At 39.9% G+C, this 14,618-nt stretch overlaps 1 protein-coding gene and 1 long non-coding RNA gene across 3 annotated transcripts in view; one reads left to right on the plus strand and one right to left on the minus strand.

Moving 5' to 3' along the window:
• Positions 1-1,470: 1,470 nt before the first annotated feature.
• Positions 1,471-9,298, minus strand: LOC110202729 (uncharacterized). The gene is made up of 2 exons (XR_002322784.2): positions 8,727-9,298; positions 1,471-1,572 (listed from the first exon to the last, which is right to left on the minus strand). It is a non-coding gene; the product is annotated as an uncharacterized LOC110202729 (long non-coding RNA).
• The window catches only part of TMCO1 (transmembrane and coiled-coil domains 1), a 37,869-nt gene continuing 32,523 nt past the window's right edge, over positions 9,273-14,618 (plus strand). For both annotated transcript variants that reach the window (XM_078156519.1, XM_020979012.2), the window contains exon 1: positions 9,273-9,356. In XM_078156519.1, the coding sequence (XP_078012645.1) occupies positions 9,287-9,356 (70 nt within the window). In that variant the 5' untranslated portion in view covers positions 9,273-9,286. The remainder of the gene's footprint in view (positions 9,357-14,618) is intronic.

A 14,618-nucleotide genomic window follows, 5' to 3' on the forward strand; every position in this document is an offset into this window, starting at 1 on the left:
TAAGAGGGGACAATATATAAATAAAAGTTTTGCTGCAGGGCAGATGGAAAGGCCCAGAACCCCTAAGGATTAAGTAACAGAGAAGATGGCAAGGCCTAGAAGTTCTGAAGATGTGCCAGGGGTCTGCAGGGCATACAGGCAAGGCAATTGGTAAGGCCTGATGGTCCTCCAACTTACCAGATGAAATAGAGATGGTGATTCCTAACTTATCCAGGCTATGTGAGCAGTCAAGGAGTCAAGATGGGTTCTGGTTGGCCAAAGCCAGAGAAAGGAGCAGAGAGGGAAGACAAAAGGGAAAGAACACCCCTAGTAGTAGTGGGTCTTCCTAGACATTCTAGGATGGCCTGGAGGGTTGGGGGAGAAGAAAATAAAGCTGGAAGGAAGCACATGAAAGAGTGTTCAGCCACAGGATGGATGGAAGGGCCTAGAAATACTAAGGTGAATGGAAAGGCCCAGGTGTCTTAGGGCCCATGAATAAGTAATGACAGTTTCCCAGGCACTGGCGGGCACAGAAAGATAGCAAATAGTAAATCCAGGAAGATATTAAGACACAGTGACAGTATTCTTAGCCAAATGACAGAGAGGCAATTGCAAAAGATAAAACAGACAATTTTGATTACTTGAAACCAAAAAGCTTCTGCACAGACAACATTAATGCATTTAGGATAGGAAGGGAAGTGGTCAAATGGGAAAAATTCTTCATATCAGATTTCTTTGGTGAGGGTTTGATGTACAAGATATACAAACATATAAGTGGCCAAAGAATATGGAGAACTGCAAAGTATTCATAGGCACATAAAAAATCACTAATAATAAGAGAAATGCAAATTAAAACAACTAATATTTCACACCCTGCAAATTGGCAAAAATGAACTATGTAAATGAAGTAACTAACTTGTCCATACCCTTTGAACCAGAGACTCCATTCTTGGGCTTATACTTCAAGGAAGTCATCAATAAGAAAAAAGTCCTCATGCTCCAAAATGTTTATAGCAGCACTTTTTGTGATGGCTAAGAATCAGAAACAAAATAGATGCCCATGAATTGGGAGGGGGGGAAAAGAGGGAAGTAACAGAGTTGAATTCTGTTGCTTGTTGTCACATAATGGTGGAAGGAGGACAAGGGTAGGGATTCTAGCATCAGCAAGGGAATTGTTTGTAGAGTGTACTATGAAATACAAGCCTGTACATCCCATTGTGTAGCCCCTAAGAAAGTGGGCACTGGTGGAAGAGGGGATGTTGAGTGAGCGTATTTGGGATTAGAGACTAGTTTTTTCTGCTGTTAGTTCATCAGGGTGTACCTTATTAGTGTTTTTGGTGTTTTAGTCTGCGGAGACCTCTACAGTTATTTTGCCTCTTGAGAATAGTTCATATTTTGGGAGTTTTGGGCAGTCATGAAGATTGGAGAAAATGTCTAGGACTCCATCTTATTGGCCATATCACCCAGAAATTTGGTTCTTGCCTCTACCTCTTAAATCATAGCAGCCTTTATTCACTCTTTTTAAAATACAATTTTATTTTTTTTAATCAACAAAAATTCATCTTCTGTTCCACTAACTCCACTCTCCATCAGCTGAAAAAGAAAAAAAAAACCCTTTTTACAAATATGTAACATCAAGCTAAATAAATTTCTGCATTGGTCATTTCAAAAAAAGTCTAAGTCTGTACTCTGAGTCTATCACCTCTCTGTCCTTTGATTCATTCTTAATGCCCAGTCCACTTAAATTTATGTGTATTTAATTACTTAAAAGAAAGAATGTACATTTTAAAAAAGTAAATGACAAAAATGAGGAGGAGAAAGAGAGTAGGGGAGGGGGAAAATGAAGAGGGAGAGGGGAAAGACAGAGAGAAGGGGAAGAGGAGAGAGAGGGAGGAGAGGAAGAGAAATGAGAGGGGAAGGAAAACCAGGGGTTCAAGTCCTGCCTTTGCCATACATTGGCTGTGAAATCCCAAATTAGATTTAACTGAGATTTTACTTACTGATGTTTTTAGATTACAGGATCATGGATTCAGAGCTAGAAGATACTTTAGAGGCCACTGAGGCTATACACTTTCCCTTCTCCCTCAATTCACAGATGAGGAAACTAAGTCTCAGAAAGGCTTTCACTTGTCCAAGGTCAAATGATTAGTGCCGGACAGAGGTAGGACTCTAATGCACGTCCTCCTCATTCCAAGGCCAGAAATCTATCCACAATAGCATGTTAGTGACAAAAAGTCTTTTAAATTGGTAGCTGAGTTGGAATCAAGGGTATATATAAAAGGTCTCATCAGATGATCTCTCTTTCCAGGCCCCTTTCAAGTGAGGAAGAAAACTGCGAAGTGCTTGGTAGGATTCGGGGTGGGGGAGGAGCAGCAGCAGTTATGGCTTCATCTTAACTGGCTGCCACATATCCATGAAAACACAGCACCTTTGTTCTTTTGTGTTTCTTCTTTCTTGACTTTCCCTCATCAACAGAAGTGAATGAGTACTGGAGGAAAATAACCAGGTTAGGACCTTGTCAACTTTGAAAGGCCTGAAGAGCCATGGGAGGGATCCTCAGCTACCAGATTCAGTAGCAGTGTGAAGGAGCTCAAGTAGCTGAGGACAATTTGAAGCCTGGCAAGCATCAAGCGACCAGCTTAACCCAGACCAGTAGCCAGTTGGCCCTCAGGTGGGACACCAACCTTATAAGGAGCCAGTTCAGCTGGGCTAACCTGAGGAGAACTTGATGGAGGCTCCTTAAGAAGATTAAAGGTCTCCCAAGGCCAAGAATCTCAAGGCAGCCCTTGGTTCCACATGGTCCTTACTTCACTATCTTTGTGCTTTTACATGGTATCCACTCTTTCCAGGGATTATGTTAAGAGGGGAGAATGTACCCTCATTGTGGGGAAGGGAATATTTTTACAACTTCTGTCTTTATTATATCTTCTCAGTAAATTCCCTTTTGTAATAGCTAATTGATATCAACCAGTTGATTGACATTGGAGAAAGGACTCTGAAAGGTGTTTGTGGGGCAGCAAAGTGGCACAATGGTTAGAACACCAGCCCTGGAATCAGGAAGACAGGAGTTTAAATCTGGCCTCAGATTTAACTAACTGTGTAACCCTGGGCAAAGCACCTGTCTGCCTCAGTTTCCTCATCTGTAAAATGGGGATAATAATAGCATCTCCTTCCCAGGATTGGTATGAGGATCAACTAATATGTGTAAAGCATTTAGCATAGTGTCTGGCACACGGTAAGCTCCATATGTTAGCTATTAGTAGCCATCATATTATTATGAATGATAGTATGAGAAGCAACAACCCCTCAGGGTTTTCTGTTTCCTGAGGAGTCAACATACCAACGCAAGGAGAAATTGGGAAACTGAGCCTAGAGGGGTACTTAGAAAGGCTTAGGAATATCTATCAATAGATATTTGGCTATAGCTGGACCCTTGAGTCCTACATACAAGGAATGGAGAAAGACTAAGGCATCTAAATGATAGAAAGATTTATTCCTTTTTCAGACCATAGCTATGGGAAAGTAGACAAAATTCTACCCATATGGATTGAAGGCAGCCTTCATCAACAAATGGCATTAGTTACTTTGGAATCAAAAGCACTCAGTTTATTTTCCCAGTTCATTCTGAGACCTTATCATCATCCTAAAGATTTTTTCTAAACTAGCTAATTATTAATACTGTATAAGGTGGTTGTAGAATCTATAGAGCACTTACACAAAACTGCTTGCTCATACCTGAGCAATAGCACTGATTATAGTAGGTTCAGTAAACATGATATATTTGGTCTATCTATAAACTGTGAATTTAGTTATTTTAATAGAATCCAACGAATGAAAAGCGCTGTTACAAAACAGGCAGAGCAGACTACCATGATGCCAAGTCACCAGATATTTTTCAGAGGAAAGAGGATATTGTTCTGTTCCTTCCCTCTCTCTCAGCCCAGAAAATTCATAAAAAAAGCAAAATGGCTAGATGTTTTTGGAGAAGTTCAACTCCTAAATCTCTGGTCCGTGTACTGATGATCTCTCTTATATTTTTTTCAGTTCTAGTTATTACCATGGTATTATAAGTGGATAAAGAGGCAATGAGGTAGTGGCAAAGTACTAATAGAACTTATGGTTCTGCCTAAAGTTAGAAGACCTGTATATGAGTCCCAGCTCCATAAAAATTATTACGCATTTGACTGTGGCTAAATCATAACCTCTGTAAGCCTCAGTTTTTTCATCTATAAAATGAAATAATAAAACCACTGGCCTCAAGAAATTATTTTGAAAATTATAAAATGCTCTGTGTGAGCTATTATAGGAAGTTGACTTTAAAAAAAGTAACCCATGTAGCAAAAAGAATCTATATACAGCAGACAGAATTAATGATCTGAAGATATCTTCCAGGAAGTAAATGCCCTTAAGACATGATTTACAGATGACTCTTAGTCATGTTTCTCCAGTCTTGACCTTTCTCCCAGAATTCAGCTCTATCACCCTGCCAACTTTTTGATGGACATTTCTACTTGGAAGTCCTTCTATAACTTCTGAAACTCAATGTGTCTAAATTAAAACTGAACTAGCTCCAGTTTCCAGGCTAAGTACACATTACTGTCACTAACATGCTCTACACACCAGCCAAACTAGCCTATTTAGCATTTATCCAAATTCTATAACCTCTCACATATGTGACTTTGCACAGGCTCTCCCCAGTCCCTGGGATCCTCTCTCCTCAATTCCACCTTTTGATACCTTTAGCTCACTTCAAGACTGACTGAAATGCCAATTCCTTTAAGAGGCCTTTCTTGACTCCCCCATTTTTAGTGCCTTTGCCAAATTGTTTTGTATATATTTTGTATTTACTCATCTGTAAACATGCTATATTGCCCCCAGTAAAATGTATACTCCTTGTAGGTAAGGACTGTCAAATTTTTGTATTTGTATTCTCCCCAACTAACAGACTGCCAAGAATATATTAGGCACATATATTGTTTTATTGATTCTCTCTGATTGGAATAACTACCCCATCTTCAGCAACAGAAATTTTATACATTTTTCAAGTCCAAACTCAAACGCCATCTCCTCCATGAAGATTCTCCTGATTACATCCATTAGAAATGATTCCTGCTTCCTCTGAAGCCCTATGACAAAATGCTTATGCCACTATATTCTGCTTTGTATTACAGTTATTTGTATGTCTTCTCTCTCCTAACTATAAGTTCCTTGAAAAATAGACATGATATCTCATATATTTTTATGTCCGGGAAATAGCCTTCCCAGATCCTATCAGAGAGCTCACATCACACTAGCATCAGGTGAAGGAATAGAGAATATTTAGTTGTACCAGGATAATACTTATTAGGCAGATGACAGCTGTCTTCAAGCAGCCAAAGAACTGTCATATAAAAAGAAATTTGAATTCTGCCTAATCTAATTTTGCAGAATTAGGAACAATGGATAGAAATGGCAAAGAAAAATTGTGGCTCAAGATAAGGAAAAAAGTTCCTAACAATTAGAGCTAGCCAAAAATGAAATTAAATGCCTCAGGAAGTCATGGTTTCACCCTTACCTGAGGTCTTAAAGTAAGACTGCAGGATTTGTTAGCTATATTGAAACAAGAATTCCTATTCAGGCATGGATAGAATAGATGATACTTGAAGACCTTTCTAATTTTGAGATTCTATAAAAAATCAAGGAGACAGCCATTTAAATATAAATTAATGTAAAGTGAGCTATAGTATTAGAAATTATAACATCATAACATATGAAATAAATGATATAAGGGAAAGATTTTCTGTTGAGCAGTGAAAAGAGCTAGAAAAGGGGATATGGAGAATTAAGAATGGCATAGTTCCTATAGCACTAAGGAAGGTGTTTAGCACCTTAGTACTTGACTATCTTACCTTAGCAGTGACTATCCATAGCTGTCAATCAGGAAAGATTGTTTTAAAGAGGTTCACAGGATTACATATTTTGAATTGGAAGAGATCTTAGAATTCATTTAATTCAGATCCCTTATTTTGCAGCTGAGAAAACTGAGGCCCAAAAGGTTAAATGATTTCCCCAAAGTCAAAGAATCACATTCTTTAATTCCATATTAGCTCAAAGTCTAAGATAATACTCTACATATAATGAGCCTTCACATATATATATATATATATATATATATATAGACTAGCTGACAGATGGCAATGATAAGGTAGAAAAAACTGGCCCTAGTGTAGAAAAGGATGACAAAAACACGCTCTATCAGCTTGATCTAAAAATCTTTTTGGCAACACACAATTTCCTCTTTTAAATTTTCTTTTCTGATTCTATGCTCATCAAGCAACTTCCGACTGATCTTTTTTACGGTGTGGGGCTTCCAATCATTCACTACAGGTTATACTGCCACTTAGGATCTGGAGATGCTTAGCTTGGAAAAGGAAGGACTTAGTACAGTTATCATTTTCTGTTTTCAAATGTTTGAAGTGTTGTTTCATAAAAGGAAATTAGACTTACTCTGACTGAGAAATAATTTTGATTAAAATTTTGAAAGTTGTATTTCTGAAACCTAAGAATTTCTAAAAAATGTCTAAAACATAATAAATTAATGACTTTTTTCTTTTAAAAATTGATCTGAAAAGTAGAATGAGATTGCTATCAACCCCTGGAGATCTTTGAGTAGATTGCCAATTATAAAAGATGTTGTAAAGGGAGCTCAGGTAAGGGTTGGATTGGATAATATCTGAAATCCTTTTCTACTATAAAATTTTATGGTTTGGGTAATTTTAATGGTAATTTCAGTGATCTATAGGAAGGGACATCAGAGGGAACTGAGATATCAAACCTGAGTGGAACAGGATGTCTAGCTAGACGTAGGCTGGAGGAAGATGCAGTACCAGATCCTGCTGACAGGAGAATAATGAGCTTTATCACATAGCACAGTGACTACTTCAGGGTACTTTTCACTGGTACCTTTAAATAACACTCATGGGGCCCACTACTACACTCAAAATCAAAAGACTTGGGTCCTAGTGCCATTAGGCAGTCATTTCAACTTGTATGCAGCAAGGAATGAGACAGTTGATAGGGAGACACTTGAGATTAGGTGCATTCCTCCTCACCCCGAACATCCAAATGGTGGCCAAGAAAACCTATCTTTTCTCACAACTCAATTCAAAGTAAAAAGCACCTACTATGTATAACCACTGCACTAATCAGGAATTATACAAATCCTTTAAAATCTATTTTCCCTAAGACTTAGGGTGCACAATGAAATTATGTCTAATTTTCATCCTCTTTGTGATCACAGTCATGGCTGGAATGGTCATCCTTAAAAAATTTTCATAATTTCCAACCCAGACACCACTTCTTCCTTGTTTTCTCCATCTTTTTGAAAGATGAGGTAGCTAAGCAAGTTGAGCAAGCCAAGAAATTATTAGCTGCTCAGCTCTTACCAGAAAGAAAATTCCTGCAGGGTGTGCATAATTGAAATCCCTTCTCACCATTACATCATTTCCATGACAGGCTTGTAAGCTGTTTCCTGTATTTCTTGTGTAGGTGATCAGTAATATATATTGCAATATCACTTCTGTTTCCCTTCCACTTGATTTTCACCCAAATGATTCTCATAGGTATATACATACATATGTATGTATACATATATACTTTTTTGTACAATGCTAATCTTTACCTCTTCTTTTTTAAACCTTCTCCTTTTGAATAAGGTATAAAGTCCAATAACTACATTTCAGCCATGGGTCTCATCCCAAGTGTCAGTGATGCCTACAAGGTCAAATTTGCTTTTGTGTTAGGCCATGCTTGCTACCCATACTTTCTGCATTTGTGTATGCATTTCATATTTATACAAATATCAATACAAAAGATGGTGTCTAGCTCTCAACTCTTATTTATGACCTAGTCTTTTATTTCCAGTTTCCAACAGGACATCTTCATCAGGATGTCCCATCACCTCAAATAATCATGCGGCAAATATATCATTTGTTTTCCCATTCTCTTCTCAAACCAACTGCATTTCCCAACTACTTGCTTGCTGAATTTCTAGCAGTGGTGTGTCACCATTTTTCTCCTCCCTTGAAAAAGCCTTGTCACCCCCCCCCACATACACACACACACTTCTAGACCCACTGTTACAAAAATACGTTTCTTTCTTCAGTGTTTCTTGCACCAACAACCTACTATAGTATGCTTTCATAACTTCATACCTGTATCAAATGAAATAATACCCTAGCAGGCCTCCTTGATTCCAAGATCTACAATCTGTCAAATGATGCTGCCACACAAATCTAAAACATCGTGCCGATCTCTTATTCAAAAACCTTGACTATTCATTGCCAGTCTAGAGTTCTTAAACTGAGGTTTGTGAACTACAGATATGGCTATATAGATATGTTTGTATATATGGGTACAGATGTGTATATATGTATATACATGTATATCACTACTTGAATATAATTGGTTTCTTTTGTAACGCTGGTTTTTAAAAAGTATTAAAAACATTATTCTGAGAAGGGTCCATAGGCTTCCCCAGACTGACTGCTGAAAGTTCCAGGACACAGGAAAGGTGAAGAACATTTGATCTAAACTGGGAGGAGGAAGGAAAGGAGGGAAGAAGCACTTGTCAGGCGCCTACTGGTGCCAGGCACTGTGCTACAAGGGGAAAAGAGCCTGGTCGTAGAGTCAAGGAGCCCCTAGTTCTAGGCCCGGCCCGTCATTATCTTCTTGTGCTATTTCGCCTCAAAGGGCTTCGGTTTCCTCACCTGTAAAGTGAGAGAATGGAACTTCATAGTCTCTAAGGGTTCCGACTGGGAACCCTGTTGGAGAACCGGAAACAGGACTGAGCTCAGTGACGTGGAAGTCAGCACGGGAAACTGAGCAAGGGGAGGAGTCAGGAGTGGCAGGGGGAGGGGAGTCACGAGAGGGAGCGCGAAGACAGCCTAGGGCCCTTCACGGGCACCGGAAGCCGCCTAAACCTTCAGAAGCGGAAGCCCTTTGAGATCCCGCGAGATGAGTCCGGACAGCCTTGCAGCACGAAGCGCCCTCTGATTGGCTGCCTTTCTCCCCAGCTTATTGCCTCGCCCCTTCCCTTTTCCTCCCTTTCCTCTCCCCCGGGCTCCTCTTCTTCCGTCTTTCCTCGTGGATCCGGCTCCGTGAGCCGGAAGCGGAAGTGAGTCTTCCAGCTTCTCGGGGTGTCTCCGTGTTTGCTTGGGTGGTTGCCGTTATCTGGAGATCTCGCTTCGTCTGCTCCCGGTCCTGAGCCGCCGCAGGTGTTTCCACGCCCCCTCCGGGGGGGTTCGGAGAGCGGGAGCCTCGGCGCAGGATGAGCACCATGTTCGCGGACACTCTCCTCATCGTTTTCATCTCCGTGTGCACGGCGCTGCTGGCCGAGGGTGAGGGCGGGACCGCGGCGGCGGTGGCGGGGGCCTCACTCCGCTCTCTTGGGGTTCCTCTGCCCCGGGCCTTAGGACCCAGAGGCTCCCTTCGGTCACCTTCCCGCCTCAAGAGAGCAGGGGCTTCTCACTGATTCGGTTCAGTTTAACAAACAGTTTATTAAGCGCCTACTATGTGTACAACACTAACCTTCCCTCGCACAGTATGTATGAAATGGGGAACGAGGGTCGGACATCAGACATTTGGGCTCCACTCCTGACTCTGATACTTAATAGCTGCGTGGTCGTGGGCCAGTCATTTAACCCGAGTTTCAGTTTCTTATATCGACATTTAAAAACCATACGACTTGTAGTGCCTGCCTCCCAGGAAGTTTATGTACGAAAGTGCCTTGCAAACCTTAAAGAGTTATGTCAGTGCCAGTTGTTAATATGGTACGTGGTAGGCGACCAACAAATACTTATTGATTGGTTACTGGTGGGTCACTATGTGTACACGGATTAGTTTAATAAATGATGGGTGGCCAAAGAAGGAAGAGCTCTACAACGGGAGGGAGCGGGGAGATCAGGAAAGATTTTTGTGGAGAAAGTAATAGCTGAGCCTGAAAAGAAGATAAGAATTCTGAGAGACAGACTTTCAGCATTTGTGTAGGCATTTAATATCAACACACAGATAACCTTTTATGCCTTAATCTGGTGTTTCCAGTTCCCAGTAGGACATCTTCGTCAGGGTAACCCATAATAATGAATTCTTAAGTATGGGGGATTGTATGAGGCAAGAGATGAAATTTCAAATTCTGGGAATATAGAATAGTCCAGATTAGACGGAACTAGGGTGTGCAAAGGGGAATATAAAGAAGAAATGTGATGTGTTTATAAGTCATCCGATGATTTAATGGCTATTTCTTTTTCTGATGTTCTCTTGGTGTATTTTGTTATATTACATGCAGAGATTATACTCACTTTGAGAGCTATCTTATAACAAAGTACAAAGGTTAAGTAAAACTGATAATTCAGTGACCTTGTTTGAAAGTGTGTGCAACCTTTGCCATTTGTAGTACTCTCCCAACGAGGCCCGCTGGGCAAAAAAAAATTGTGTAACAAATATGCATAGTTAAACAAAACATTACCTCAGTGGCTGCATAAAAATAGCATTTTGCACCCTAAATCTGGCACCGCTCTGATGGATAGCTTGTTTCTTCATGGGTCCTCTGGAATCTTGAATGGTCATTGATCATAATTTTTGCAACTTTGAGAGTTGTTTGCTTTTATAGTGTTATAGAAATTATTTTGGTTCTATCCATTTAATTCTTCATCAATTTATGGAAATCCTCAAAATTTTTCATCTTTTGTAATATTGATATGATATAGGTTGTTTTCTAGATCTGCTTATTTTACTTAGCCTCAGTTCATACAAGTCTTTCCATGTGTTGTTTCCTCATTTCTTTTTTTTATATAAATTTATTTATTTTTAGTTTTCAACATTCACTTCTACAAGTTTTTTAGTTCCAAAATTTTCACCCCATCTCACCCCTCCCCCCACCCCAAGATGGCTTGCATTCTGAATATCCCTTCCCCTAGTCTGTCTTCTATCTCTCCCCCTTCTCTTATCCCCTCCCCCTTCTGTTTTCCTGTAGGGCAGGATAGACTTCTGTACTCCATTTCCTGTATTTCTTATTTCCCAGTAGCATGTGAAAACATTTTTTAAAAACATATGTTTTTAAAACTTTAGGTTTCAAATTTTCTCTCTTCCTCCCTCCCCACCCACCCTCATTGAAAACGCAAGCAACTCAATATAGGTTGTACATGTGCAGTTATGCAAAACACGTCCATAGTAGACATGTTGGGAAAAATTAACTCTATTTCCCTTAATTCTGTCCTGCCCTCCCATTTATTCTGTTCTTTCTTTTGACCCTGTCCCTCTCAGAACTTCTGATTACCCCCTTTCCCATTCTGCCCTCCTCTCTGTCATCCCCCTGCTCTCTTGTCCCCATCCCCCCCCCATTTTCCTGTAGGGCAAGACAGATTTCCATACCCAATTGAATGTGTATTATTCCCTCCTTAAGCCAAATCCTATGAGAATAATATTCACTCATTCCCTCTCACCTTCCCCGTTTCCCCTCCACTGAGAGACTTTTCTTTTTTGGTTTTTTTTTGTGAGATAATTTACCCCATTCTACCTCTCCCTTTCTTCTCTGAGTATCATCCTCTCTCATCCCTTAATTTTATTCTCCAGATATGACCCCTTAATCTTCAACTCACCCTGTGCCCTCTATCTATATATACATACATAATTTTTTCCTCTCAACTACCCTAATACTGACAAAGTCTCATGAGTTATAAATATCATCTTTCCATGCAGGAATGTAAACAGTTCAATCTTAATAAGTATCTTATGATTTCTCTTTCCTGTTTACCTCTTCATGTTCCACTTGAGTCCTGTATTTGAAAGTCAAATTTTCTATTCAGCTCTGGTCTTTTCATCAGGAATGCTTGAAAGTCCTCTATTTCACTGAATGACCATTTTTTCCCCTGAAGGATTATACTCAGTTTTGCTGGGTAGGTGATTCTTGGTTGTACTCCTATCTCCTTTGCCCTCCAGAATATTATATTCCATGCCCTGCGGTCCTTTAATGTAGAAGCTGCTAAATCTTGTGTTATCCTGATTGTGTTTCCACAGTACTTGAATTGTTTCCTTCTGGCAGCTTGTAATATTTTCTCCTTGACCTGGGAACTCTGGAATTTGGCTACAATATTCCTAGGAGTTTTCCTTTGGGGATCTCTTTCAGGAGGAGATCTGTGGATTCTTTCAATTTCTATTTTGCCCTCTGGTTCTAAATATCAGGGCAGTTTTCCTTGATAATTTCTTGAAAGATGATGTCTAGGCTCTTTTTTTGATCATGGCTTTCAGATAGTCCAATAATTTTTAAATTCTCTCTCCTGGATCTATTTTCCAGGTCAGTTGTTTTTCCAATGAGATATTTCACATTGTTTTCTAATTTTTCATTCTTTTGGATTTGTTTTACAGTGTCTTGATTTCTCATAAAGTCACTAGCTTCCAATTGCTCTATTCTAATTTTTAAGGAAGTATTTTCTTCAGTAATCTTTTGGACTTCCTTTTCCATTTGGCCAATTTTTCTTTTTAGGGCATTTTTTCTCCTCATTGGCTTTTTGGACCTCTTTTGCCATTTGGGTTAGGCTATTTTTAAGGTGTTATTTTCTTCAGTATTTTTTTGGGTCTCCTTTAGCAAGCTGTTGACTTGTTTTTCATGATTTTCTTGCATCACTCTCATTTCTCTTCCCAGTTTTTCCTCTACTTCCTTACTTGCTTCTCAAAATCCCTTTTGAGCTCTTCCAAGGCCTGGGACTGATTCATATTTTTCTTGGAGGCTTTGGATGTAGGAGCTTTGACTTTGTTGTCTTCTTCTGGTTGTATATTTTGATCTTCTTTTCACCAAAGTAAGATAATATAGTCTGACTCTTTTTGCTGCTTGCTCATGATCCCGGCCAATTACTTGAGTTTTAAACTCTTTGTTAAGGTAAGATCTGCTTCCAGTGTGGAGAATGTACTGTCCCAAGCTTTGGGGGGTTTGTATAGCTGTTTTCAGAGATTCTTGTAGGGACCTGTAAATTTTCAGTTCTTCCAAGGTGGTATGATAAGGGGCGAGGTATTTACTCCTTTCCTGGCCTGTGACCAGAAGTACTACTTTCTGTCCTGTAACTGTGAGGAGGGGTTCCTCTCCACAGCCACTACAAGCTCCACCATGCCAGCGCTCCTCCTCACCCCAGCACTGCCGCCCAGAACTGTGACCCAGATCCCAACACGGGCAAAGCAAGAGATTCCTGCCTCAGCATTGGCAAAGAGATCCCTGCAGTCCCTCTCTGATCAGCCACTGGATTGCCCCTCAGTCTGTGGGCCAGAAGCTCGGGAAGCAGCTGCCCCCTCCCAGGGCCACACTGTTGGGGAATGGAGCTGAGACCCTGCCTTCCTGTCTCAGCACCACAGAAACAGACTTTTCCCACTGACCTTCTAAGTTGTCTTTGGCATTGGTGGATTGAGTCTGGAAACCTCCACAGCTGCATGAGATTCATGCCCACACCGTGCTGTACTGCACTGCGCTCCTAGCCCGGCACGATATGCCTTTCTGATCAACCATCCAGGTTGTCTTGTGTTGGAAATTTGTTTCATTCTATCTTTTTGTGGGTTCTACTCCTTCAGAATTTGTTTAGAGCCATTTTTTATGAGTATTTGGAGGAGTTTGAGGGAGAGCTCAAGCAAGTCACTGCTGTCGCTCTGCCATCTTGGCTCCGCCCTGTTTCCTCATTTCTCAAAGCACAATAGTATTCCATCACATTCATATAACATAACTTACATAGCCATTTCTTAATTGATGAGAATCCCCTTAGTTTCTGTTCTTTTTTGCCAAAGAAAAAACTGTACTACGAAGTGGAAATTATTAAGACATTTTGTTACTAGTTAAAAAGTAGATCAATCAGTTGAACAGATTAGGTATATAATATACAGAAGCAAATGTATCTAATATTCTACTATAGTGGTGTCTAACTCAAACAGAACTGAGGGCTACTAAACCATATGTAATGATCTCTGCTGCCTGCATATTGACTTTGAAAACCACTTATTAACATTATTTATCTTCTGGGCAGCTAGGTGGCACAGTAGATAGAGCTCCATCCTTGGAGTCAGGAGGACCTGAGTTCAAATTGGACCTCAGACACTTGATACTTACTATCTGTGTTACCCTGGGCAAGTCACTTAACCCCGATTGCCTCACCAAAAAGCAAAAAAAAAAATCTGTCCTCCATTGTAGTTTTATTTATTTTAATAAATAATTCCCAATAACATTTTAAATCTGGTTCCAGCTACATTTGAGAGTTGTGTGCTCTAGTATTCCATAAGCATAAAGACTCCAGCTACTGGCTTAACAGCTCACTATATGGCAAAAACAACTGGGAAAATTGGACAGCTGTATGGAAGAAATTAGATTTAGACCATTGTCTCACACCCTGTTCAAAGATAAGCTCCAAATGAATGTGAACTAGACATATAAAAGGTCACATAATAAAATGGAGAAACTTGGAAAAAATTACTTATCAGGTATATGGATGGTAGAAAAGTTCAATACCAAACAAGGAATAGAGCAGATCACAGAAGATTACATAGAATTTAAAAGTTTTTGCACTAATGGATGTAGTGATTTTAAGATTAAAAGTGAAATAGTTAACTGGAAAAAAAAACTGCAGCAA

Source organism: Phascolarctos cinereus, unplaced genomic scaffold (assembly GCF_003287225.1).
Source record: "Phascolarctos cinereus isolate Bilbo 61053 unplaced genomic scaffold, phaCin_HiC Scaffold_5;HRSCAF=322, whole genome shotgun sequence".
NCBI classification, from domain to species: domain Eukaryota; kingdom Metazoa; phylum Chordata; class Mammalia; order Diprotodontia; family Phascolarctidae; genus Phascolarctos; species Phascolarctos cinereus.